This window comes from Acipenser ruthenus, chromosome 31 (assembly GCF_902713425.1).
Source record: "Acipenser ruthenus chromosome 31, fAciRut3.2 maternal haplotype, whole genome shotgun sequence".
In the NCBI taxonomy this organism is placed as follows: Eukaryota; Metazoa; Chordata; class Actinopteri; order Acipenseriformes; family Acipenseridae; genus Acipenser; species Acipenser ruthenus.
Window position 1 is genome coordinate 7985836 of NC_081219.1, and position 25414 is coordinate 8011249.

Consider the following 25414-nt stretch of genomic DNA (forward strand, 5'->3'; position numbering starts at 1 on the left):
GTCTTTTTTCCTGTTTTTTGAAAAATGGAACTGGCTAATCTTTTAACCATCTGGCAGAATGTGAAGCAAGGTGTGAACCCTCTCTGGTTCCAGCCCTACCCCATGCATCTCTTCAGTTTGATGAGTTCCAGATGTGATGGGGTTTGTGCTCAGAACAGGCTGCTTCGCAATGCCTGGGCTTCAGTGTGTTGCTCTTTTTCAGAACGTTTGCAGTATTTACTATTGGGGGTTTCCAAGAGCTCTTGGTCTGTTTTATAAACAGGAAACTCCAAAATGTCAAGTTAACTTTGAGGGAAATGTGGGAACATATTGGATAGGTCTTTCAAGGGTCCTCTAATTAAATTGTAGCTCTTATTTTGGACACAGTTGATTTGTATTAGAGCTGCACAATATCCATACTTACTGCCTAATGCATTGTACTGTGTAGGGGTGTAACAACACACTAATGTCACGATATGATATGTATCACGATATGTTACGATGATCCTGATGGGCTACTTGTATGATACATAACAATGATGGGCCATTTTGTTGAAAGACAATGATTAAATATGTGTATGTATTCACATCAACTATATTATGTACATGCCCCTAGTACTGAAACAATTAATATTATTACACATGCCCAATTAAAAAAAGATTTTTTTTAGCACAAGTGATGAGTGCAATTCATTTTTGAATGTCCCCTTGTGTTTTAATGATCTTTGCATTTATTCTGAGTGCTTGTTATTTCACTTGCATATTTATTTTTCACGTGAGATTATTTGTGTAAAGGAGCTTTGCTCTTCAATTCTAGCAGCCTGCAATAGGAGAACATTCAATTTGAAGCTGCTTCCTCTTGAACTAAACTACATAAAGTAAAGTAATTGTAACTAACACAATCATTCCAGAAATCCTACCTGTTTGCACTTCCATTATCTCAAGTGTGCAGTATTGAAAGAAACACATGCATTTCCATTTTAAAGCATGGTATCTGGCACCACATTAAGTAACAGAAAGGCTGTAGTAGCTATGCCTCATTCGAAGGATATCTGTTTTACTCTGGGTCATTTCCCCTCAGGAGTGTCTTTTAAGTCAAAACATGTTGCTGGCTGAAAGGATGACTAGGGGAATCATCTGGTTGATTAATGACAGGAAAGAAGCCCCTGCAGGGGTGGGGATAATTCCACCCTCCACGTGAAATGACCAAGACACTGCAACACTAACTGACACCATGGCTTGCAAACACAGATTTCTTTAACCAAGAGTAGTACCTGATATTAAGTTTTGAAATAAATTGTCTGTCCATTTGATGTATGGAATTATTTTGTTTCCTAAAATTACTTGTTATTGTGTCTATATCATTTTTTTAGACCTGCCTTTATTTGTGTGGTGCCCCATAGATTTAAAAAATATGTGTGTGCATATTTATTGAAAACATTGTAGTAGCTTTGTAGATGCAACAAAAACACCAAAATTTCAACAAATGTAAAATAGGAACATGTGGTACTACCTGCTGCTGCTGTTGAAACAATAATAGATCGCTGCTGCCACCTGCTGGATACTTGCAAGTCTTGTTTGATATTCCTACCTTGGTATACAAATCATCCTATTTTAATAATCCATACAGTGACTGCATTTAGATCTGCAACTGAACGGATCCAATGTGTGCTAGCCTATTACCTCCTGTGTTTAGTTATTGGTCACACATACATTATCTTTTCATGCATATGTTGCTTAGCAACTACTCTACAAACTCAATCATGTTGTGATATATGACTAGGTAAAGCATGGTGAATACTATATACTCCATATCCTTTACTTCTTACATTTACGCTTAAACATACAGTAATGTATAGCTCCGTGTGCACTACGACAGTCCAGGCTTTTAACTCACAATGCATTCTGGTACTTGTAGTCCTGCATCTCTTAAAGAGGCTGAGGTAAAATAAACCAGGCATAGTGAACACTAGACCTCCCCAGACTGTCCAAACATGGGACAATATGGTTTATCCAAGAAGCTTGCCACTGCCTTAATGCGTAAGACAAAAACACAAGAAGCAAAACCTTATTAAAACACTATGGCGCGTGGCTCATTCCTATTGCGTGCAGTTTGAGAGTTTTGTCCACATGATGTCCCCGTTGATCAAATGGATTAAGATAGAGCTTGCCCACATATCGTCAGCAACTGGAGGGCGCTCTGTGTTGCGATAGCGACGAATCGGGGCTGGACGTGGAGAGGTTACAGCAAACAAAAAATCGTGGTTGCGAGTCTTTGCAATGTAATGGACTCAGAGGAAAAGTCTGTCGCTGTCAGGGGTGATTCAGGGCAAACCAATGTAAACACCACGCCGTGGAGAAAAGGGTCTAGCCGCCCGGCGAAAGGCCTCTTCAGAAGGTAGTCTGCCGCTTCTTGTGTGTAAACAGTTTTACATTCGTAACATAGGGAGCTAAGTTACCTTCTTTCGCACGTACGTGTGTGTTTAATTAATTACTGGGCAAACGTTAATTAAAACATTTGAATACTAAACCTAAACTTTTCATTTTACCAAAGTTAGAGTTCTATTTTACTCTGCCAGGTATGGGTAGATAAATAAAATGATATATTTTAAGATACCGTTAATAGCTCTCTGTCGCATTAGTGAGAGAATAAGTGTACTGTAATTGGATATTCCTGTGTAGAATAAAACCGCCCTCAGTGCATGAGAAGATACAGAAGAAGACCGCAATGTTGTTAATTTGAAACAGTACCTGAGTTTCACAGTGGGGGGCGCTGCTGCGCGCAGTTTAGTTGTGGAGAAGAGCCGCTGTATACCGCATGAAGGTTACTTCACCAGGATTAGATGACATCATGGCAGTTGAATTGAATTATATAAAGTCGTGATATTGTGGGTAGTTGGATAAGGGCGTCTGCTAAGAAATAAATAATAATAATAATAATAATAATAATAATAGTTACTGTTTTGTATTTGTTTTGTTTCATTTTTTCAGAACACCTGTTAGAATTTCAAGGAATCTTAACACTGGCTTCAAATCTCCGGTAAATGAACTTCAGATTTTTTTCTCAGTTTTGTATAATATAAATACATTGAAATTGCAGTCCCTCAAGTCTAACCTCTTTACAAACTCCAACTGCTGTGCCACACTGCACCCCAGTCCCTCAGCTCTATCCACTTGGCCACACTGCACCCCTGTCCCTCAGCTCTAGCCACTTGGCCACACTTTATCCCAGTCCCTTAGCTCTATCCACTAGGCCACACTGCACCCCAGTCCCTCAGCTCTATCCACTTGGCCACACTGCACCCCTGTCCCTCAGCTCCAGCCACTTGGCCACACTTTATCCCAGTCCCTTAGCTCTATCCACTAGGCCACACTGCACCCCAGTCCCTCAGCTCTATCCACTTGGCCACACTGCACCCCTGTACCTCAGCTCCAGCCACTTGGCCACACTTTATCCCAGTCCCTTAGCTCTATCCACTAGGCCACACTGCACCCCGGTCCCTCAGCTCTATCCACTTGGCCACACTGCACCCCTGTCCCTCAGCTCTAGCCACTTGGCCACACTTTATCCCAGTCCCTTAGCTCTATCCACTAGGCCACACTGCACCCCTTTCCCTCAGCTCTAGCCACTTGGCCACACTTTATACCAGCCCCTTAGCTCTATCCACTAGGCCACACTGCACCCCGGTCCCTCAGCTCTATCCACTTGGCCACACTGCACCCCTGTCCCTCAGCTCCAGCCACTTGGTCACACTGCATCCCAGTCCCTTAGGTCTATTCACTAGGCCACACTGCATCCCAGTCCCTTAGCTCTATCCACTAGCCACACTGCCTCCTAGTCTATCATCTTTAACCACTAAACTACAGTGATTGCTTCCCTCAACCACTAGGGGAGCCATGATGTTGCCATTTAGTGAGTTTAGAAGAGTAATTGCAACTACTGTGTATACAGTAATGTCAATAGGACATCAAACAAGTTACAGGCACTAAAGTTTGGTGCATTTATATAACTGTTTATTATTTTTTTAATGTTTAACAATTAAGTGCCCAATGCAAACCACATTATCTGCACTTCTTATAAAATTGTTTACACCAATTTAATGGAGATAATGTTTTGCATCATCATTTTTTTGTGTGAAATACAGAGTGTGCAAGCACTGCATATGAGATGACACAACTAAATGTGCATTTGTGGGCTGCTGCAGCTCCTGTCTCCAGGCACCCCCCGCTCCTCCAGAGTGGACCAGGTCAGCCTCCGAGAGGACATTGAGGAGCTGAAGGGCAGACGGGAGGAGTTGAGCACACAGATTGCACTGTTGGAGGCTGAGTGAGTAAACCATTGTTACGAGTGGGGAGACAGAGTGAGCCTACAGATTTAAAGAACTGTGAATCTTACAGCACATTAGGACACCCCATAAGGCAACTCCCAGCAAAGCAACAACACCGAAGAGCACTTGAATAAAGTGCTTACAAACTTGACAAAAGTTGCCTCGTGTTTCACGGCCTGTCGCTGCCTTGTGTAGTTTCTTGTTGAAAAATAAAATGCAGTGTGGTATTTAAGGGAAAATGTCATTGCTGTGGCCTGTTACGAGGTAATAATGGAATGTTTGAGTCAGTGAAGTATTTGAAGAGGGACTTACTGAGGAACCTGCTACAGGAATGCCACTATTACTATTATATTACAACTTTTACTTATTGATTCATTACATTGTGTTGGCCTGAAAAAAATCCATGGAAGAAGCTCGAGCATCTGGGTGACGTGTGTCTGCGGTAAGCAGTGGTTTAGAAAAGTGTCATCAGCAGTGCTTGAAAAAAACATCCGTTATGAACATCAGTCACAGGAAAAGCAGTGATTGGTACTGAAATGCGAGCCAATGCGTTTAGCTTCTGGGAGTTTTACAGGGTGTTATATGTTACCCTTTAGACCAGGGCACCTTCAGCCGCCTGTTATAATAAAAACGGAATTGCTGATTTGCTTGCTCATTTTAAACAGCTTTTAATTGAGGTCATACAGGCATTAAGAATCTGTTCCTTTTAGTAACGAACAGGGGTGCAGTGCTGGGGGGTCGCGGGGGAGCGCTGCCCTCCCCCCCCCCCCCCCCCCAATTCTCTTGGGCAGGGAGAGCACCGCTTCCATACTTCACGTTTAGAATATTGAACTGTTTTGATCCTATTAATATATGGAGATATACATGTGTGTAACCCATACAAATAAGCAAAGAATACAATAGCCCTAAGAAACTCTTGAGAGATAAATAATGAAAAAAGTTTGAATATAGCTTGCCTGATCTGGAACAACAGGTGTGAATAATGTGGAGAGGTGAAGGGAACCTGTATCAACGCTGTGCTCAGGTGTCAGCGTTTTACAATTAGATGTAATAATTGCAACAGTTCTTATTTTTAGACCCATATATAAGAAATAAGGTAGATAAAATAAGCTAAACATTTATTTAAAAAATAGTAGATAATAGCGACCCCTCACTTCTAAATATAGCACTACACCACTGGTAACAAACATGATAAAGGCTTGGCATATGTTCTGTAGCTCTTTAAAGCTAATAAAATAATTCCATAAATCTTACCTTTTAGTGCTCTGCCAGTCTGTCTGGTTTGACATTAATATTTTGGCATACCTGGCTTTTTAAATTTTGAACATAATGGTGCAGTTCACTGGGGTAATATTTTATACTTCATAATGAGCACAAGACGTTTCATTCCACCAGTTTGTATACTGCAAACTGTGACATTCTCTCGGATGGCTGCCATATTGAGGTCATGTGACCCTTAATGTTTTCTGAACGCATCATGAAGTAGACAGCACACATTGAGCTTTGATCCCTGTTCACGAAGCTTTAATACGTTTTTAAAGTAGATTTATTATGTACAATTTAAGTCATACAAATGTTGAACACTGCTGTCATTTATTAAATAGTTTTACCCTGAACTGAAGTGAGCCTTTAATGTTTAGTGACCACGTTTGTTTTTTTTTAACTGCTAGTCAATTTCCAGTGACCCTTTTAAAGATTCTTCTCAACTAGAAAATTCACAATTTGCTTAGGCCAGGTTCACAATAAGATGTACATGCACTATACAGTACAAGGGACCTTTACTAATAACTGTTCAATTTTTCATGATTGGTAGCAAAAGAATGAAGGAGCACTATGTTCTTGACCACAGTGTCCTTTTTCCACATGTCCATTTTAATTAATGTCTACAAAGCATTCTATCAGATATGCCCCTGACAGTATGTCCCTGGCGATGCTTTGTTTTTGTTCACAAAAGCTCCACTATCTATTAGATTTTACCCACTTGTGTGATGTGCTTTCAAACCCTAGAATGTGAAGTCTGGCAATGCAGTAATGGTAATCTCTGAAGAATGATTTGACTTGCAGAAAGCTAAATGGGACCTTGTGTTTCCCTTCAACTGCAGAGGTTACAGTGTTGAAGAGCTGGACCAGCATATTGACCAGCTTCATGAATACAATGACATCAAGGACGTGGGACAGATGCTGTTGGGCAGGCTGGGTAAGGCATTGTTTGAACAGGCTGTTCTGTGAAAAGGCCTATTAATATCCTGTTGTATAATTCCTATTTTTAATATTCTTAATTTACCTCTCCAATATTTTCCTGACGTTAAAAAATAATGAACTGTCCTCCATTCCTTTTTTTTAAATGCAGCAAGCCCATTTGCATTGGCCGAAACATCCTCCATCATTACGAGTTAGAGAGAACGATTTCTGCTAGCTCACAATCCTAACTGGGTGTGATGGAGTCCCAGTTCAGTCTGATCAGATTTTCTTTATGCTGCTGATGCATACAAACTGGACTAATAAATAATATCAAATTGCTTTCCACGTGACACTAGATAACACTGATTAATAAATCAGCGGTCTCTGACAAATAAACCCTTAACTGTTTTGCACTTCCATTCGCTACATTAGACTGAAATATGCAGTTTTGAAAGAAACACGTTATACACACATGTATTTTCATTTTAAAATGTTAGTTCTTTAGGTTAAAGAGTTTACCTCATTCTCCAGATCTGGTTACACTTGCACTCCCTGGGTCATTTCACCTCAGCAGTGTCTTCTGGATGAGGCATGTCACTGACTGAAGTCATGTCAGTCAATTGGGGAAGCAGCTGTCTGGCTAAGGGAAAGGTCCAATTATTTTTATTTCAACCCGGCTCACCGCTGCCACCCCTGTGCTGACTCGGGAGAGACGAAGACAGACACACGCGTCCTCCGAAACGTGTGCTGTCAGCTGTCCGCTTCTTTTCACTCTGCGGGCCCACCATGCAGCCACCTTAGAGCTACAGCGTCGGAGGACCACGCAGCTCAGGGTAGCTTACAGGCAGGCGCCTAGCCAGTCTACAGGGGTCGCTGGTTTGCGGGGAGCTGAGGACACCCTGGCCGACCTAGGCCCCACCCCCCCTAGCCAATTGTGCACCGCCCACTGAGAACCCCGGTCCACAGTAGGCAGTGGAATAGCCTGGACTCGAACCGGCAACCTCCAGGCTATAGGGCGCATCAGCCACTTGGGAGCGCAAGGGGTGTTTTTTACGCATTAAGAAATATGAATGATGAATATGCTTAGCAATTTTGCTGCACAGCTTGAGTTTGCATGTTAATGAGCTTCTTGTACTACACTGGTCTCTGGCTTCTCAAAGGTCAATTGTGAATATATTGTATGCGGTAGCTAGAAATGATGGAACAGCTTGTAGCCCGTCTGGGAATTGCCAGAAACACGTGACCATGAAGTTCAGGTTTTCCATATTTTATTTTTTTTAGAAATAACAGTTGATTCCACTCACTTGAAACATGTGTTTTTGACTGCTGAATAAGCAACTGGATTCTTGGTTTTCGATTCTGGGTTTCTCTGCGCTGTCTTCAGCATGATTCGCAAAATCAGGTGTCCTCAGAGTTGGTCAAAAGCGGAGGACGTATAGTAACCTTCCAGACGTGGATTAGTTTATCAACGAAAGTCGGTAAATTCCAAATTAAATGTGATGTTGTGCTTGATTTCGTTGTACCTTCTTTTCCAAAGGCTAGAAACCATTTTGTCCCTTGAGTCATATTTATTTCCATATATATCTTCAAATGCACCGTTTAATCAAAGCATCCATTTTTTAGGAGTCGGCAATTATGTTTTATATTTTCAACCGTCCCTGATTTGGTTATGCACAATCTTAGCGTTTTACAGAACTGGAGAATCTCAGGACAGATCGTACTTTTAATATTATATTATGGTTTATTGTGAAGGCTGGTATTGCTTTGAGGCAAATACCCCAGAAATGCTGTATCAACTCTAACTTAACACTGACATGATTGATTCGCACAGGACTAAAAAGATACAGGATGCCTGAGTTTTAAATTTTACAGAAGGTCCCGATGTCCTGTAAAAAAATCAGTGGACTTTTGTGATCATTATCTGGGATAAAGAAATGGACGGTTTGCACGGGACTAAGTGTCACTGATGTCCCCCTCAACCTAACCTACTGTACCAATTTACCTATCTGTTACCTTAATTTTTTAAAGTAAATCTATATCATAAGTACAATATTCCGTTTTTGGAGTTGGGGTGCTTTATATTGCTATAGCAAGGCGATCAACAAGGAATGCTAAATTATTGTTTCTTTAGAAATATATAGTATGTGCACACAGGCCTTTTGTTATTCCATCTGCAGCATTGGAATAAAAAAATGAAATTAGAATAAAGTTCTGTTTCTTCACAGCCACATATTGTTTGTGATCAATAAAGCAAATAACAATTGTTTTTGTTTTTATTGTAAAACAAAGTTTTTGTACAGTCGTTCAAAGTAAGGTTGTAGTTCATGCATACCCCAAGTTAGCATGAAAATTAGTGCTGGGACGAACACTGAATTTTCATGTTTGGATATTCGCTCATAATTTTATATACGCTCAATTTAAATATTTGTTTATTTTCAAAAACTAATAAAAGCCGTTATATTGCTCAGAACACAGGCAGAGACAGCATAACAGCAGGGGCAGGGGGGCGTGGCCTGTGTGTGTGCCTTCATTTTATAGCAAAACGTTACAATATGTAACATGTTAAAATAGAAAAATATCCCAGGAGTAAAGAACACGTTGTGTAGGCCTTACTTTACCCCAGCGAATGAACTACAAAACAAAGGACGCCAAACAGCAGTTCAGGTTGTTTTGTTTATTCCCGAAATAAAGTACATAAAGCTGACACCACATTTTATTTATTTTTTACTTTTTTTTTCATTCCTTGCCATTGCTGTTTCTCCACAGTAAACAGCGGCCATAGACATGTTTTCATAAAGTAATAACATGAGGTTTACTTGTGCCTTTTTGTAGCTGAACAAGCAAATGAAAACTGACATTTTAGCTTTAAATACTGAAAAATAAAACAAATGTGGAAATGGCGTTGTAAAGTTAAGGAGAAAAAACTCACTGTTTTGGTTCTCATGTATTATATAATATATAAAATCTATACAAAAATCACTGCACAACATTTCCAGCAAGTTAGGCACTGTTTTAAAAGAGACATTTCAGAATTATGTGCTTGCCTATTTTCTGTCCTGAGAGTCTGGCTCGCTCTAAAGCAGCACAACGTGTTTTTGACCCAGATGGCCTTCCATAGAGATCATTATGCGTGCACGAGCATAATCTGATTTGTTTACTTTTTGCTGTGTTTTTTTTTTTATATATTAATCTCGCATATCATACAGAGCTCTCTTTCATTTGCCGTTTTTTAAACTGTCATGGTGACGTCAGGCCTGGAAGTAGACAGACAACAGTTTTGTGAGTGAATGCGCTGTTGCCCGGTTTAATAATAAATAAACAAAACAAATGGTTTACACAAGACAAAACACTCAAAACAAACGGTAAGAAAACAAACAGACAAAACAGAACACGGAACCAAACAAGTATCGTGCTAGTCTAAACTAGCACGTGTAGCAATTGTTATTTCTAAGCTGTCCTTTGCTTTACATCCTGACTCTCGTTCCGCCTCTGAACACAGCAACCTCGAGTGAATGATTCGTGCCTCTATATATACAGCTGTGCTGGGACTCAACTGCTAATTAATCATTCACTTGAATCCTGGCACGTGAACTAATGTATGCAATCTCTGTGCCCACATACTAATACACATTTTGTCTGCACATGAAGTGTTTTTGCAATCCCTGTACCTAAATACAAATATACGTTTTAAATCACTCGTGCTACATAGCCTAATTTATACCCCGTGCACCAATATATACACACCAACAGTAACACACACATGGGCGGTGCACCCTGCCACACTCCCAAAATACAGTTTACTCACATAGTATCTCACCTAGTATCTTGGAGAGTAAATTACTCAATGACCCAAACCCTTATTTGGATTGCTGGTAAGGCATATAAATAGACTTGGCAAACAGGGGTAAAACTATTTTAAATGCATAGCATAACCATGGGAAAACTGAAACCTACCATGCAAAATATAAAGCATTTCAGCTAGCAACTTATTTTCATTGTTATGGAATCTCTTCTAACTCCCTTCACTTTGTTACCTGTGACTTCAGATGGCCACCATACTAGGATCACATAACTTATCAATTTCCAGATGATAAAAACCTAACGCTTCAAGATACTGGTGTCCCCTGATTCTCTCTGTCAAGTTAAATCGTAGGTGTCTTTCATGAAAAATGAACCCTTTCTTGACTGTTTGTATGTTTTAGAAAGCTTAAGCTGCCACAATGTCAAAGCTTCATAATTCAGAAACCATATTCGGTAGTGACTTCATATTTAAAACCTAAGAACAGTTTGGTAACTATGTTGCTGGTCAAGGCAGCAGGTCATGTGGCTTTACGTTTCTGCTGTATAGACTGTACACTTTGACTTTTTTTTTATTTTTATTTTCAGCGACAATCAGAGGTGTGACAACAAAGGATCTGTATGGAGAGTTTGGCTTGGAGCTGGAAGACTAGCAGTTCATATCCACAGCAGTTGTTTCAAGTGTATGCCCTGGATTGTGAATAAAAGACATGACGCTCTTGCTAGTTCATGGCTTCCTAAGCCGGTCATTCATACCCTGTTACAGCTACATTATGACTACTAATCAGTGTTACAGGAGTAATGAATGCATTGCCATAACAATGAAACATATTTGTTTTTTTAATTTACTGCACCACGTCTGTTACAGTACCCACCTAGGAGCTGGGTTCACAGCATGAATGGGGGGGCCTTGGCATTCAACCCTTTAAAGAGTGGAATCAACAGCGTGGTGTTGTTTTATAAAGCATGCTCCAAACAACAGTAGGAAAAAACAACTGAGGAGAGTCAAAGCTCATATTTTATCAGTTGTTTTTTTTCTACAAACTTTTGTGTAGCTGTAAAGCAGCACTATTGCAGTTACCCAAAGCAGCCCCCAGTGTCCCCGGTAATGTGAATATCAATGCACACCTCCAGTACAGACGTACCCCTTTCTTTGCCCACAGCACTGAACGTGCAGGGACCATACCTGGGGGCCAAGTTTAGTGAATCAACCCGACTACAGCCCAGAGAGCACAGGTGAATTAAACAATGTGAGTGTTGTTAAACTATTGGCAATATATTGCACCAATAGTGAAATAGGATGTAATTCTTACCAGCAGAGATCTATATTTTGTTCCAAATGTGAACAATTACAAATTATAATAAAGTATCGATTGTGTATCAGTCATGTTTGTTTTGTTAAAACTTGTCTTTTTAAAACTCAACATTACCATCTCATCGTCATTTCTCATCCTACAAACTTTAACCTAGAACAAAGAAGAGTTACGGGGGACTTTATTCAAGGATTTCAAATCTTAAAAAGAATTAACCCTAGCCAGTATTTTAGATGAAACACTTCAACCTCAATCATAGTTGGAAATGAAGCTAGGAGACACTTTTCTATACAGGGGCGAGTGTATGGAATGGGTTACCAAATTGAGTTTTTGATGCTCAATCATTGGGATCATTTGAGACCCAAATGAACAGACTGGCAATGGTGGACTGAAAGCCCTTCTGTCGTTCGTAACATTTTCTTATGTTCTTGTTTTGCGGTGTCTTGTCTTTTCTATTTAAACATTGTTAATCGCTGTGCTGAAACTGTGAGGGAAGAGAGGGCTGCTCTTAGTTTTAATTAGTGTGTAATGTGGATACATGTTTTTATAATATGACCAGAGCAAAGTTTTCTTATAAGTGCATCTTTATTGCATTGATTATCAAATTGTTATCTGTGAGGGGTAAAAGCCAAAGATAAACTGTAGTGTATGTGTTGTAACATTGTGTGGCAGGGCAAAGTTGTCCTGCCCCTTTAATGGAAGAGGTCACGTGATTGGCGACCATTCTGGCTCTGGAGTGGAGCTACAGACCAGAGCTGGAATGGCCGCCAATTAAACACACATGATCCCAATCACCCAATGGGGGATTATATCATTAATTGTTTAATTGGTCCAGCTGGCCAATATAAAGCGGGCCATGCTGCAGCACGGGAGGAGGTAGAACAAAGGAGAAACACTGAAGTGCTGGTGGCTGTGTGTTTGCTGTTTCCATGACTGTGAGTTTTGTATGTTTAGTTTAAGATATTTCTGTTTTGTTTAAATCTTTGTTTTGGCCATTGTGCCCTTTATTTTGCCGTGTGGCATTTTATTTGTTTTATTTATGTTTTGGTTTATTAAAAATAAAATTCCCCCAGATTGGTGCGCCCGCTGTGAGGAGTATTGGGCATGCCTGGCTGAGGTGCCCCTACGTGGGAGCGACTGGAGCAGAGGCAGAAGTGTGGTGCACTTACTGCTGCCAAGTCGGGCATGAAGAGGAGAGATGCTTGGAACTCTATGTAGAGGATGGGGAGGAGCCATCGCTGCCGTCCCGAGAGCTAGAGGGGGAGGAGCTATCGCTGTCGTCCCGAGAGCTAGAGGGGGAGGAGCTATCGCTGCCGTCCCAAGAGCCAGAAGGGGAGGAGCCATTACTGCAGTCTCCAGGGCCAGAAGGGGAGGAGTTACAGGCTCAACTCCCTGATTTTTTCTGGGGGGGAGAAGGGCAGAATGCTGGTGTCCCCCAGCAGCCTCTATTTATACTGCTGAAGGGAGCACGGCGCACACCAGCCCAGCCGCCACAGCAGAGGGAGCCAGCACCTCCACAGGCTCCTTCTGAGTGGCCAGCATCAGCGCCATCACCGCTGCCGAAGGAGTCGGCAGCCTTTCCACCACCTCCACGGCCAGGAGCAGATCAGCAGGAGCTGCCTCTGTCTCCGACGCCTCCACGGCCAGGAGCAGAGCAGCAGGAGCTGCCTCTGTCTCCGACGCCTCCACGGCCAGGAGCAGAGCAGCAGGAGCTGCCTCTGTCTCCGACGCCTCCACCGCCAGGAGCAGAGCAACAGGAGCTGCCTCTGTCTCCGACACCTCCACCGCCAGGAGCAGAGCAGCAGGAGCTGCCTCTGTCTCCGACACCTCCACCGCCAGGAGCAGAGCAGCAGGAGCTGCCTCTGTCTCCGACACCTCCACCGCCAGGAGCAGAGCAGCAGGAGCTGCCTCTGTCTCCGACACCTCCACCGCCAGGAGCAGAGCAGCAGGAGCTGCCTCTGTCTCCGACACCTCCACTGCCAGGAGCAGAGCAGCAGGAGCTGCCTCTGTCTCCGACACCTCCTCCGCCAGGAGCAGAGCAGCAGGAGCTGCTTCTGTCTCCACCACTGTGGGAGAACAGCTTACTGCTCCTGCCCTGCCTCGTACCGCCCAAGGGTACCTGCCTCGCATCGCCTGGGGCTGCCTGTTGCTCCGCATCGCCTGGGGCTGCCTGTTGCTCCGCATCGCCTGGGGCTGCCTGTTGCTCCGCATCGCCTGGGGCTGCCTGTTGCTCCGCATCGCCTGGGGCTGCCTGTTGCTCCGCATCGCCTGGGGCTTCCTGTTGCTGCGCATCGCCTGGGGCTGCCTGTTGCTCCGCATCGCCTGGAGAGCCACCAGTTACAGGGTACGAGGGAGAAGTGGAGCTCCCGCTGCCGCCTCCATGGCCAGGGGCTCCCCTCCCAAGTTCGCCTCCCGAGGGTCCGCTGCTGCTGCCGTCGCCTCCCGAGGGTCCGCTGCTGCTGCCGTCGCCTCCTGAGGGTCCTGCTTCGCCTGGGGTCGCTACCTGTCGCCTGCTTCGCCGGGGGTCGCTACTGTGGCTGGAGTCCCATAAAGGGGAGCTGCCGGCCACGAAGAAAGGGGGAGAGGTCAGGAGACCAGCTCCCCCCGCAGCCGTTTCGCTGCTAGATATCGGGTGGGCGGAGCCCCAAAAACGGGAGATTCCGGCCAGGAAGAAGGGGGGGGGGAGGTCAGAAGACCAGCTCCCCCAGCCGCACTTTCGTGGCCGGAAGTATGGTGGCCGGAGCCCCACAAAGGGGAACTGCCGGCCATGAAGAAGGGGGAGTAGGTCAGGAGACCAGCTTCCCCAGCCGCACTTTCGCGGCAGGAGATAGTGTGGCTGAAGCCCCAGAAGAGGGAGCTAGCCACAAAGAAGTGGGGGGTGGAGGACATTCCACCATGGCCGCCCCCAGAAACACCTTGCTTCCCCCTCTTCCGGGACTTTGAGACTGAGGGGGGAGGTGGCCGTTGGGGCCAAGTGTGTGTTCACGCAAGGGGGAGGATATGTGGCAGGGCAAAGTTGTCCTGCCCCTTTAATGGAAGAGGCCATGTGATTGGCGACCATTCTGGCTCTGAAGGGGAGCTGCAGACCAGAGCTGTAATGGCCGCCAATTAAACACACATGATCCCAATCACCAAATGGGGGATTATATCATTAATTGTTTAATTGGTCCAGCTGGCCAATATAAAGCGGGCCATGCTGCAGCACGGGAGGAGGTAGAACAAAGGAGAAACACTGAAGTGCTGGGGGGCTGTGTTTGCTGTTTCCATGACTGAGTTTTGTATGTTTAGTTTAAGATATTTCTGTTTTGTTTAAATCTTTGTTTTGGCCATTGTGCCCTTTATTTTGCCGTGTGGCATTTTCTTTGTTTTATTTATGTTTTGGTTTATTAAAAATAAAACCCCCATTTTCTAAAATACTCTGCCTCTGTGTCTTGAGAACACCAGTATCCTCGGCCATCCTGTCACAAAGTCACAGTGACCAAAGGGCAAAGGTTTCCCTAACAGCATTCCATGAGTTCTTAAGTTTATTTTGTTGTAATGTTTAAAAGTGTTCTTATCCAGCTCCTGGGTTCACATAGCCCCACTAGGGGATGCAGTATGAAAGGAAAATAGGTTTCATATGTTTTGCATACTGTATATCCAGAGAACAACTTATACTATTTTAATTAAACTTTTTACAGTGTTTTCTTCAGCACAGATTATTGCCAGTATCAAAATACAAGAGTAAATGCTGATTGTGTTTTGTATAACTTTTTACCATCTAGAAAGTCTCATCTTAATGAGACTTTCTAAGGATTTTACTTCGCACAGTACTGAATGTAACATAATCTGAGGGTGTATGGAGGTGGTTTGTCTGTCTATCCAACTGTCTGTATGTACGTCACACTTAATTTGTACATAAATCTAGATAACCTTGTAATATAGCTTGCTAAGAACCGTATCATAATCTGGGGGCTATATGAGGCTGCCTTGTGGACATTAGGGTAATGTTTCTGAGTGAGAGCTTCCATGCAGATCAGATGCATATAACTTGGGGAGGGGGCTGACAGAATATAGTAATGCTTCTTCATTGTAGTTGTATTTTCTGAAAAGAATAAATGTCTGAAAATGTTACAAAAACAGTAACAACTTATATTAAGATGCCCGTAACTAAAAATGAGTTTTCAATGGTTTTAATAAATGTGCACACCTGCTATCACACCCTCAATCTGGAGAATAATACAAGGATACAGCACAGTAATGCAATACTCATATTGTTATGGTTCTGAAGTCTGTAAAACTACTATAAATGGAAAAAGGCAAAATTGAAGTTACCATTCAAATCATAACTGTAGCAAGAACACAGATTTAAACATCCAGGAAAACCTGGGGTAACGTTGTGCTTGTTTTTCAAAAAAATGCATTTGTATAGCTTGCTCAGTCATTCAGCATCCTTTGGCTTTGTTTAAAACTAAAATGTTCCAGTAAAATTGCCCATACTTGCTTTGCAATCTGCCTCACCTTTCTGAATACATTTGTTGTTACAGTAATTTTGCCTTCCCCATGACCAGCACACAGCTCCTATCTGGTTGCATTCCACGCATGATTGAGCGATTGCATACTTCTGGTTGAAAGTGGGGGTTCGTCAGTTTGGTGTTGGGAACTCTAGGGTTCTACTGTAGATTATTATTATTTATTTCTTAACAGACACCCTGATCCAAGGGTACAGCAGCAGTGTCCCCCACCTGGGATTGAACCCACGACCCTCTGGGCAAGAGTCCAGCGCCCTAACCACTAATCCACACTATTGCCCGCTGATGTTCTAATTGGAACAGACGCATATATTAGAAATCAAGTAGCTAAAATAAGATAAACGTTTATTTAAAATATGAGACTCAGTCACAATAAACAAACAAAGGGTACCTCTGGCCTTACACAAATCTGTTTTTGCAAACTGATGCACTCATGTTTCAAACGTCAGTCTCATTCTCTCTAGTCTTATTAAGCGGCTGCAATGGGACTGTGAGACGAGCTGATTCTGGACCAAACCATTCAATATAGAGGGGGTCGGGGTGTTACACATAGGAAACGGGGGCGCCAGGGGGCGTTGTAGGGTTGGGGGTAGCCAATAGCGACCCCTCGCTTCTAAATATAACACTACACCCCTGGCTGTGAACCTTTCTCTTGTCTCTTTAAAAGGAGAGGCAGTTGCGCCGATTTTCCAAGCGTGCTGTGGATACAATGCGATGCCCCGCCTGAGCCAGGAAATGAAGTATTTGTATTTGACAATTGTATTTGTCGCTCTTCCTGTCTGTCATTAGACACAAGACGCCGGTGAATGTGGTTGTGGTGGGGGAGAGACTTAAAAGGTCATTGTAAATCCCGCTCGGGTAATAACGGCAGAGACAAAGTAAATAAACTGATAATATGAGCTAGGTAAACATGGGGATAAAGTCGACCTGACACGGGTTCCGCCACACTGCAGTGCGCGGAAGAACGCTGACCGCAGCTATCCTGAGCATCCAGAGACATGCACTGCAACCAGGGGACCGTCTTCAATTCTTAAAGCGGATCACGGTGGAATTGGGCGGAATCGGGTCCTGTTTGGAGCTGGAAAAAAGTTTGACATTTGCTCGAGACCAAAAACGAGGTATGTCGTTTTGAAAGTGGCAGCTGGCATATTTTTTCATAGGTACCGTTTCCGGGTCCTCTATTGCTTTAGTCTATAGCCCAGGGTTTACAAAGCCGACTGTCCTTTGACAACCTTGCCCATGTATCTGCGATGCGTATAATTACTTAAGCTTCTTCGCCGGGAAATGGTAGATTATTTACATGCGTTTACATTTGCTGTGGCTTGGGATGAAACACGACAGCCGTGTCAAGCACAATACGGCGTTTACCGCAGCTACACTGCCCAGCGCAACAGTAAAACGCAGATTGCTAAATCAAAAATGCATTTTAAATGTTATGATGTTAATTGCATGTACGCACATCGTATCATATGATTTGTACCTTTTTTATTATTATTATTATTTACACATTAACATTGCGAAACAAAATCCAACAGGCTCGTGCCGCTGCCGTACAGACAGGGTTGGTGTAATGCAGTGGGTAGGCTGAGATATTATATGTTGATGTTCAGTTTTGTGAGAAATCGATCGATTCTGTGTTTTGCTGATAACAAGCAAACTTACCATTATTAAGCTGCATGGCATTTTTATTAAAAACCGGAAACACTGTGACACAACTCGTTTATTTGTTCTGTATTGTGTATTTTTTCTAAATAGCCATTGCGGGTTTGTACGTAGGCAGGTTTGCCAGGTCATCTGCTGAATTTTCCCCAAACCGATTCCCCAAATCCCCCCTAAATGTTAAACTGAATAAGCAAGAAAAACAAAATCTTACAATTAAGACTTGTTTATAGTGTTAAGTATAAATGCTACCGCTCTATCCCTCCCTACCATGAAATAGCACGAAGCAGTACTCGCGTGCAGGCCGTTTTTAAAGCGACAGGACCACTTTAAGCTTGCCTTGAAATCAGCATTGCAGCGCATCAGCAATGACACCAAGCACCTCTTCTTCTACCCGGGTCCTGCTTACATAGATCTGTGATGTAAAATCTCTCTGCATGCCACTGGATCACTTGAATGATACACAGTTTGTGTTCATTCTTCTCAAGCTAGATCTTATTATCATTATGGCTTGTGCAGTTTCAATGTGCATCCTGTTTCTCAGTTTTGTTTTAATGCAGTTGTGATTTGAGAGTGCTCCCTGTACAGCTGCGTTGGACACAGGTAGAGTAAGAAGGGCACATGCTAGGGTGTTGTGTGCTGATGTTTATTTATTACCACCTGCGTTGCAATCGTCTGAAACATCTGCTCAGAATTCCTCACTTCCAGATGTGTGTGGCCGCTGGTAATGTGGAATCATTTGCCATTCTTTTACTGTAGCATCAACGCCAAGGCACGCTGCTTTGAATGCTACTGCAAGTTCAGTAATGCTAGGTCGTATCTGAGCAGTGGCCACCGTTGGATGTAACGCTGCTATTTTTTCACAGGTTGAAATATTGTCTGGTAGGCAATGTTTATTTTTTAATCTCGCTGCAGAGAGGTACTAAGAATGCCTTGCAACGTTCCTTCACTTCATTCCAATGTGAACGCCTATTCAAAGTTGATTGCTACTGTTGGCGTAATATGATCTTTGAAAGCTGAACAGTTCACTTCTTTTCACAATCTGAAGCGGAGCGGGCACTGCAGTCTTGGTCAGTAAAGATCGGTAAGTCTTCAAGTAACTGAACTTGTTCAACACTGTCAGTTTGGAGCAGTGCATTCACCCGTGTCACGTCTTGTGATGCAGGGCTCATTTCCCAGAACATCAAACAGCTGTCTGTATTCATGTTGCCTCTCGCTGCTATGAGGGAACCAGTTGTAAGATTCCGAGCTAGGAACTGCAGGTTTCTTTGAAGCACGATGCATGCTTTTTCTGCAGCGAGATGGAGAGCGTGACAAACACACCAAACTGAATTGTTGTCACTTTAAACATCGATGACACTGAGCAATGTTGTCCCAGCATCACATTAGCACTGTCTACACCAGTGGTACTGCAATCCAGTCCAGGTTTTTACTCCAGGCAGGTTCTAATGTAGGTAACTGAAGCTGTTAAGAGGCAATGAACTAATTTAGCTTATGTGTTTATAATGTGGATCTGTATCGGCCACGCGAAACTCACCTGTCTACAGATTAAAAGGAGACCATTTGTTTTTAATTGAAAGCACTTTGGAGATTATACACACAGCACAACCTAATTGTGTGATTTAAAAGTTTAACTGGCTTTCAATTGAAATGTGTCTGTTCAGTGAGACCTTAAAGGAAAATTATTCAGAACCGTTGTATTCGTCCCATCCCTAATCTCCTTGCAGCATTTTCATTATTGCTTTAGTCATTGATTCTGCTTTTGCCACTTCAACTTCAATACGTTTGTAAAATGTTGTAATAAGACCAAGAAGGAGATGTGATACCTTTCCTACTCTCGCCTGAAGAAGAGGCCTTTGAGGTCTTGAAAGCTTGTGATTAATTATTGTTTAGTTAGTCCAGTTAAAGGTATCACATCTCCTTCTTTGTCTATCATCCCTGGACTAATACTGCTACCATTTCCTCTAAAATGTTGTAACAATTTTACATTGTGTCTCGCTGTAGTAACGTATCATAACACAAAGCAGCTTCGCTGTGGAGGCGACTGCACTCTCGTCAATAAATAACGAGTAGTAGCTCTTTCCGATGTCTGTCAGCAGTTCCTGAGAACGCAGGAGCAGGAACGCGTTTTATTAACGCAGTGCATTTAGTCCTGTGCATTTTGATTTGTTCAATACATCTGATTTTAGGGTCAAGAGAGGGCAGCATTTCTGTCAGGTGATCAACAGATCCATCTTCTGCAAGGTAAACTGCTTGTTTTAATTCGGCTTCTTTGTGCGCTGCTGGTATTACTGGTGCCAGAAGACGCGAGACAGAGCCATTTTTTTATTCTCTATCCAATGCCATGCACTTGTGGTGTTTAGCTGAGTTAGCATGTGTGTTTTTAGAATTGGAGTATTAATGCCGTTGAACAGGAGGTATCCAGCCTGTAAAAAAACATACATATGTAATAAGTAATCTATATACAAGGGCACTTCTCCTGAGAACTTTAATGAAACAAAGTTACTTATGGTGTAAAGCAATCGCTAGCTCAGCTGCTTGTACAGAAAAATGATGTGAAGATTAGATAGAGTAATGTAAGCAGTTGTAACATTGTCATCACGTTAGGGCTTTAATCCCTTCTGTATGATTTCTAATTTCTTTGTAATATTTAATATAACAGTTGTAAAACCACCTGCCTGTGACAATAATAGCTACTGTAACCAAGGATTGACACTTCAAATACACATCCTTTACAGGCTTAATTAAAAAATATATTATCCTTATACTGCAGTCATATATCATATAAACTAATGTGATTTAACATTATTTTTTCAGCATAAACAACTTTACGATATCCATTATGAAACTGTCTTTTCAGGCTGTTTAATATTATGTTTTACTTGCATTTTAAAAGCCGTTAGACAAAGTAGTGGTATTTTACATTTTAGAACAATTATGAAATACAGTGAGCACTCGGATATCCGTTACCCAGATACACGTCAGTCGCGTTTTACTGCCCTTTTACTAAGAATAAAATCAATCCCCATTATTTATATATATGTGTATATACAGTATATATATGGGTCATTAACGGGAAATTTTACATACTGCTACAATACCTATGTGATTCAAAAGTATGTACTGTATTACAGTCCACATGTGATATTTTCAGAATCATATCATTCTGAATTAAAATACTAGTTCTGTTGAAAATATAGTACAGTACCAACAAAACCAGTACAGTGCATCTAAGTGGAAGCCTACTTATTTTAAAACACAGTCCTTTTCAGACATGTGTTTTTTATATTGTAACTTTTGATATTGTGTTCCCTGAAAAACGGACAATGGTTGGACTGGCCAAAATGAAATAATCAGATATGTCTCACACAGGTTTAACCATCACTGAAGTCCATATCAGTTCTGACTGTAATAAAATACTGTTATCAGCCTGAAAAAGCACAAATATAGGGGCTCCCGAGTGGTGCATCCAGGATGCGCCATATAGCTTGGAGATAGCCTGGATTCGAACTGGCAATGCCACTGCCGACCGTGGCAGGGAGGGTTAGGTCGGCTGGGGAATCCTTGGCTCACCACGCACCAGCGACCGGCCGGGCGCCTGCTGGCCTGCCTGTGTGCAATTCAGAACTGCGTGGTCCTCCGACGCTGTAGTTCTGTAATGGCTTCACAGCGGGTTTGGGGTAAGAATTGAGCACTGACTGCATCTGCGAATTCAGGACAAGCTGACGTGTGCACAAAAAAAAAAATAACTGTTGCGCTATTTATGTGACATACCCCACGTCACGTCTGCTATGTGCTTCTCCATCCCACACCAAAATCCCTTCCTGCTTTAGAGTACTCTAGGGGCGCTGTTTGCTGTTACAATGCAAGCCTGACCCTAACTCTCTTCCACTACATTTCCCCTCAACCAATCCATTGACAGTGTTTAGGGTGTACTTTTAATATGTAATGAGTGAACAAGTTTCTCATTGCAAGAAAATTCCCCAATCTGGCAACTCTGTGAGCTGCTTGAATCCACTGCCTTCAACACTGCAGCCCAGCACTCTAACCACTGAGTTGGTCAAAATCGCTGCCTTCCACACAGTACTCTCTATTGGTTTTGTGTGAGTGCTAACAGTGTACTCTCTATTGGTTTTGTGTGAGTGCTAACAGTACTCTCTATTGGTTTTGTGTGAGTGCTAACAGTGTACTCTCTATTGGTTTTGTGTGAGTGCTAACAGTACTCTCTATTGGTTTTGTGTGAGTGGTAACAGTGCTCTCCTCGTTCCTCTGCAGGTTAAAGGATGTTGAGGTTGGCGAGCTCCATAGTCCTGCTCTTTCTGCTCAGGCTGGTTCTTGGCCTGCCTTGGTACCAGGTCCTCCCCAGTCTGCTCATATTCTACCTGGGCTCCGGCGGCTGGAAGTTTGCCGATGTCTTTATCAAAACCATCTGGAGAGACTTGCAGTGAGTACAACACAGCACAGACCACTAAGTTATGTCATTCTTGAAACCCAGCTGTTGTTCTCTTAGGCACTCTGTTTTTGTTTTTCATTTTATAGCATTAGCTTACAAAAATAAATAAATAAATAAAAGTTACTTGAAGAATAGGGGAAACACTGAAAATATAATGAACTCTTCCATATTGAAAGTCTGACTGTTATTGATAGAATAGCAAGACATTGCTTGCCAAGGCATGTGATTTTTTCTAATTACATTTACAATATATTTTAAATAAAATATAGATGTTGCAAATAGAGATTTCAATAAAGAAGTGTAATATTGATACATATGGGAAATTCCAGATAAAACCCTGTACTAAGATTTGTGGGTCAGACTGGAGAGAGGGGCTAGTGTTGTGTTGTGCCCTCACTTTGGTGTCTCTTTCCCTGCCTGCACAGCGCGGCCGGTGTGCTGTTAAGGGTGAAGCTGAATGTGAAGCGCCACTTGCGTGAGGGCAACACTGTGCCCAAGATTTTCGCCTCCATGGTGAAGCTGCACGGTGACAAGCCGGCGCTAATCTTCGAGGGAACGGGCGAGACCTGGAGCTTCCAGCAGCTAGACGAGTACTCGAACCGTGTGGCCAACCTGCTGCTGGAGCGGGGGTACCGCGAGGGGGACGTGCTGGCCCTCTTCATGGAGAACCGCAGCCAGTACGTGGGGCTGTGGCTGGGCATGGCCAAGATCGGGGTGGAGGCGGCACTCATTAACTTCAACCTGCGCCTGGACGCCCTGGTGCATTGTGTCAACATCTCCAACGCCAAGGCCGTGGTGTTCGGAGGAGAGCTCGCTGGCGGTGAGGTTGCCAGATGTTTTTTACTCTGTATGAAAAGAAACCACGAGAATTCAAAAACAGCAAACAGCCCTCTATGCAGGGAGAATCAGTACCCAGCAGGATACTCATCAATCACTAATAGTACTGTTCAGAAGTTTGGAAACAACAAATGATTTACAGCAAGATTAGGGGTGGGGATTGTATTGCCCATCTTTAAAAATAAGCTAAATATTTTAACGGGCAAGACATCTCACAAGTAGAATGGTACCCCTTTTTTCTAGGAAAGCAGTACAACTGGGGATGGGGAGTTTGTTGCCGGATAACTTCACCCAGACTACTTACTCACTAAGTATCCCTGAATAGAATATCGTCTCCTCTTTAAAAATGTGAAAGAGGTTTTAATGAACAGTGTCTCCCACTAGTGCTGTGGTACCATAAATATGATCCACTCACTACTAATGCGGAATTACTTCATTTTCTCCTTAAATAGGTTTCTGGCTAAGAACTGCCAAGGACAAAACTACGTTGAATAATATTTTTTGGATAAAATAGAGAACAACTGCTCCACCCAGTCATTCAGCATTGTTTGCAAATGAATCATATTTAGGCTACCTCTGAATGTGTGAGACTGATTGCTCATTAAAAATCCTTCACATATGTGTAGAGTAGATTAGGTCTTGCAAGTAGCTAGTATAACAGGAAGTTGACAGCAGGATGTTACAGGGCAGATTTCTAAACGGAGCGTATTGGCTGGCACTCAGGAATGTGTGGTTTGAATGCTGCAGAGTTTAGCTTCATTCCCCTGGCCCTTTGATAGGAAAGCTGCAATATCAGGATGTGATGTCTGTGTGTGTGTCTCTCTGAGAGGATGGAAACGTGTGTGGGTTTAATTTGAAATTTTACAACAGATGCCAAGAATATAGACTAGGATAAAGAATGCTGTGATAGGCTATAATCTAATTCATGTGAAAAGGTGCGCTGACTTAACCACATTTGACTGTCTCCACCAGGCCAGGTCCTCAATTCTAGCCCTCTTTGCTTCCAGGACTCCGCTTTAAAAGTCATTGTAGCAAACAAAGTCATTCATAAACCATCCCCGTTGTGTGCTTCCATTCTTTATATTGGTCTCAAATGTCCAGTTTTGAAAGAAACACATGTTGTTGGAAACTAAAACATGATACGTGATAGCAATGCGTTCAGATGCACTTGCTTGGTCATTTCACTTGGAGGGTAAAATTGTCCCTAACCCTTCAATGGTTTCTTTCCTGTCAAAAACCAACCAGTAGCTTCCGCTATTGAATGACGTGCTTTCAGTCAGCAACATTCCCAGAATACACTGCTGAGGTGAAATGACCCAGAAGTGCAAGTATAACATATTTCCTGTGAAAAAGGTAGAGGACAATTCAACTTCCTTTAATAAAATAACTGTTTGCTGTAACATGTTTCTTTCAAAACTGCACATTTAGACCTATGTAGCTAATGGAAGTGCAAAATAGGTATTATTTTATAAAATTATTTTGTTAACTACAATTGCTTTAACCACAAACATTTTTCCTACTCAAACCACCAGGCCACACTGCCTACTGGTCCCTCCACTCTAAAGGTTAGGGTTTGGGGCTCCCAGTGTCTCAGCTCTAAAGAACATGTTGCATATCCTCTCAGTCCCTCAGCTTAAACCACAAGCTCTACCCACTGCCTCCCAGGCCCCTGCCTGACCAGCCTCTCTTTCTCTTGTAGCTGTGCAGGAGGTGCATGCTTCGATGGGGAGGTCAGTGAAGCTGTTCTGCTCCGGAGACTGGGATCCATCGAAGGTTCCTGAGGAGACAGAGAGACTGGAGCCCCTGCTGGATGCAGCCCCCTCCCACAATCCAAGCCCCCCCAAAAGGGGCTTCACAGGTGAGCAGACTGCTGAAAAACTGCTGTACATGGGCTGAAGGTCCATGATGCAGTGAATGTACTCAGGCACTTTGTGCTGTAACTGCTGTTTGTGTAGATTGACGACTGTTCCCTGAGGGGCTAGGTGGAGACCATCTGACTCACTTAGAGGAGTGATGATTATGGTTTACAATGTATTCTTACTTCTTCTAGGCATTAACCACCTTATGACTGGTTCCTTTTCATTGTGATACAAAATATTTTTGGTTCTTTGCTTGTCGCTGTGATTGGGAATATACAAATGATTGAAGTACAACACTGCAACTTTGAATCTATAGCATTGTGAACAGGGGTGTTCTGTTACTGTGTGGGTATCCGCAGAGAGACACAGAGGGTGTGATGTTGAAAATGCCGCTCAGACGTTTTTAACAGGCAGTTGCAGTGTTGGTGGCTGCCACTAGGGTCCCAGCAATGGTAGCCCTAGTGCTGGAGGACATATGCAATTCAGTACATGAGTA

At 42.8% G+C, this 25414-nt stretch overlaps 2 protein-coding genes across 3 annotated transcripts in view; both read left to right on the forward strand.

Annotated features, from left to right (window-relative positions):
• The first annotated feature begins 2124 nt into the window (after positions 1-2124).
• On the forward strand, positions 2125-11719 carry LOC117422699 (DNA repair protein SWI5 homolog). The gene is made up of 5 exons (XM_059005636.1): positions 2125-2377; positions 2971-3019; positions 4185-4306; positions 6410-6504; positions 10875-11719. Exons 1-5 carry the CDS (start codon positions 2265-2267, stop codon positions 10937-10939), a joined length of 444 nt encoding a protein of 147 aa, XP_058861619.1. The 5' UTR covers positions 2125-2264; the 3' UTR covers positions 10940-11719.
• Positions 11720-16762: 5043 nt separating this feature from the next.
• LOC117396890 (long-chain fatty acid transport protein 4-like) overlaps positions 16763-25414 on the forward strand; it is a 34041-nt gene continuing 25389 nt past the window's right edge. Inside the window, exons 1-4 of one of the 2 annotated variants that reach the window (XM_059005637.1) lie at positions 16763-17228; positions 22045-22213; positions 22648-23042; positions 24759-24917. In XM_059005637.1, the coding sequence (XP_058861620.1) occupies positions 22053-22213; positions 22648-23042; positions 24759-24917 (715 nt within the window). In that variant the 5' untranslated portion in view covers positions 16763-17228; positions 22045-22052. Of the gene's footprint in view, positions 17229-19888; positions 20014-22044; positions 22214-22647; positions 23043-24758; positions 24918-25414 lie in introns of those variants that run through there. The other variant, XM_059005638.1, reaches the window with a different exon arrangement.

Excerpts from the sequence above, each read along its gene's own strand:
- LOC117422699 (XM_059005636.1), top strand. The coding sequence starts at position 2,265 with ATGGACTCAGAGGAAAAGTCTGTCGCTGTCAGGGGTGATTCAGGGCAA. Across the intron at positions 2,378-2,970 it reads GCGAAAGGCCTCTTCAGAAG|AACACCTGTTAGAATTTCAA; the intron begins GTAGTCTGCCGC and ends TCATTTTTTCAG. Across the intron at positions 6,505-10,874 it reads GATGCTGTTGGGCAGGCTGG|CGACAATCAGAGGTGTGACA; the intron begins GTAAGGCATTGT and ends TTTTATTTTCAG.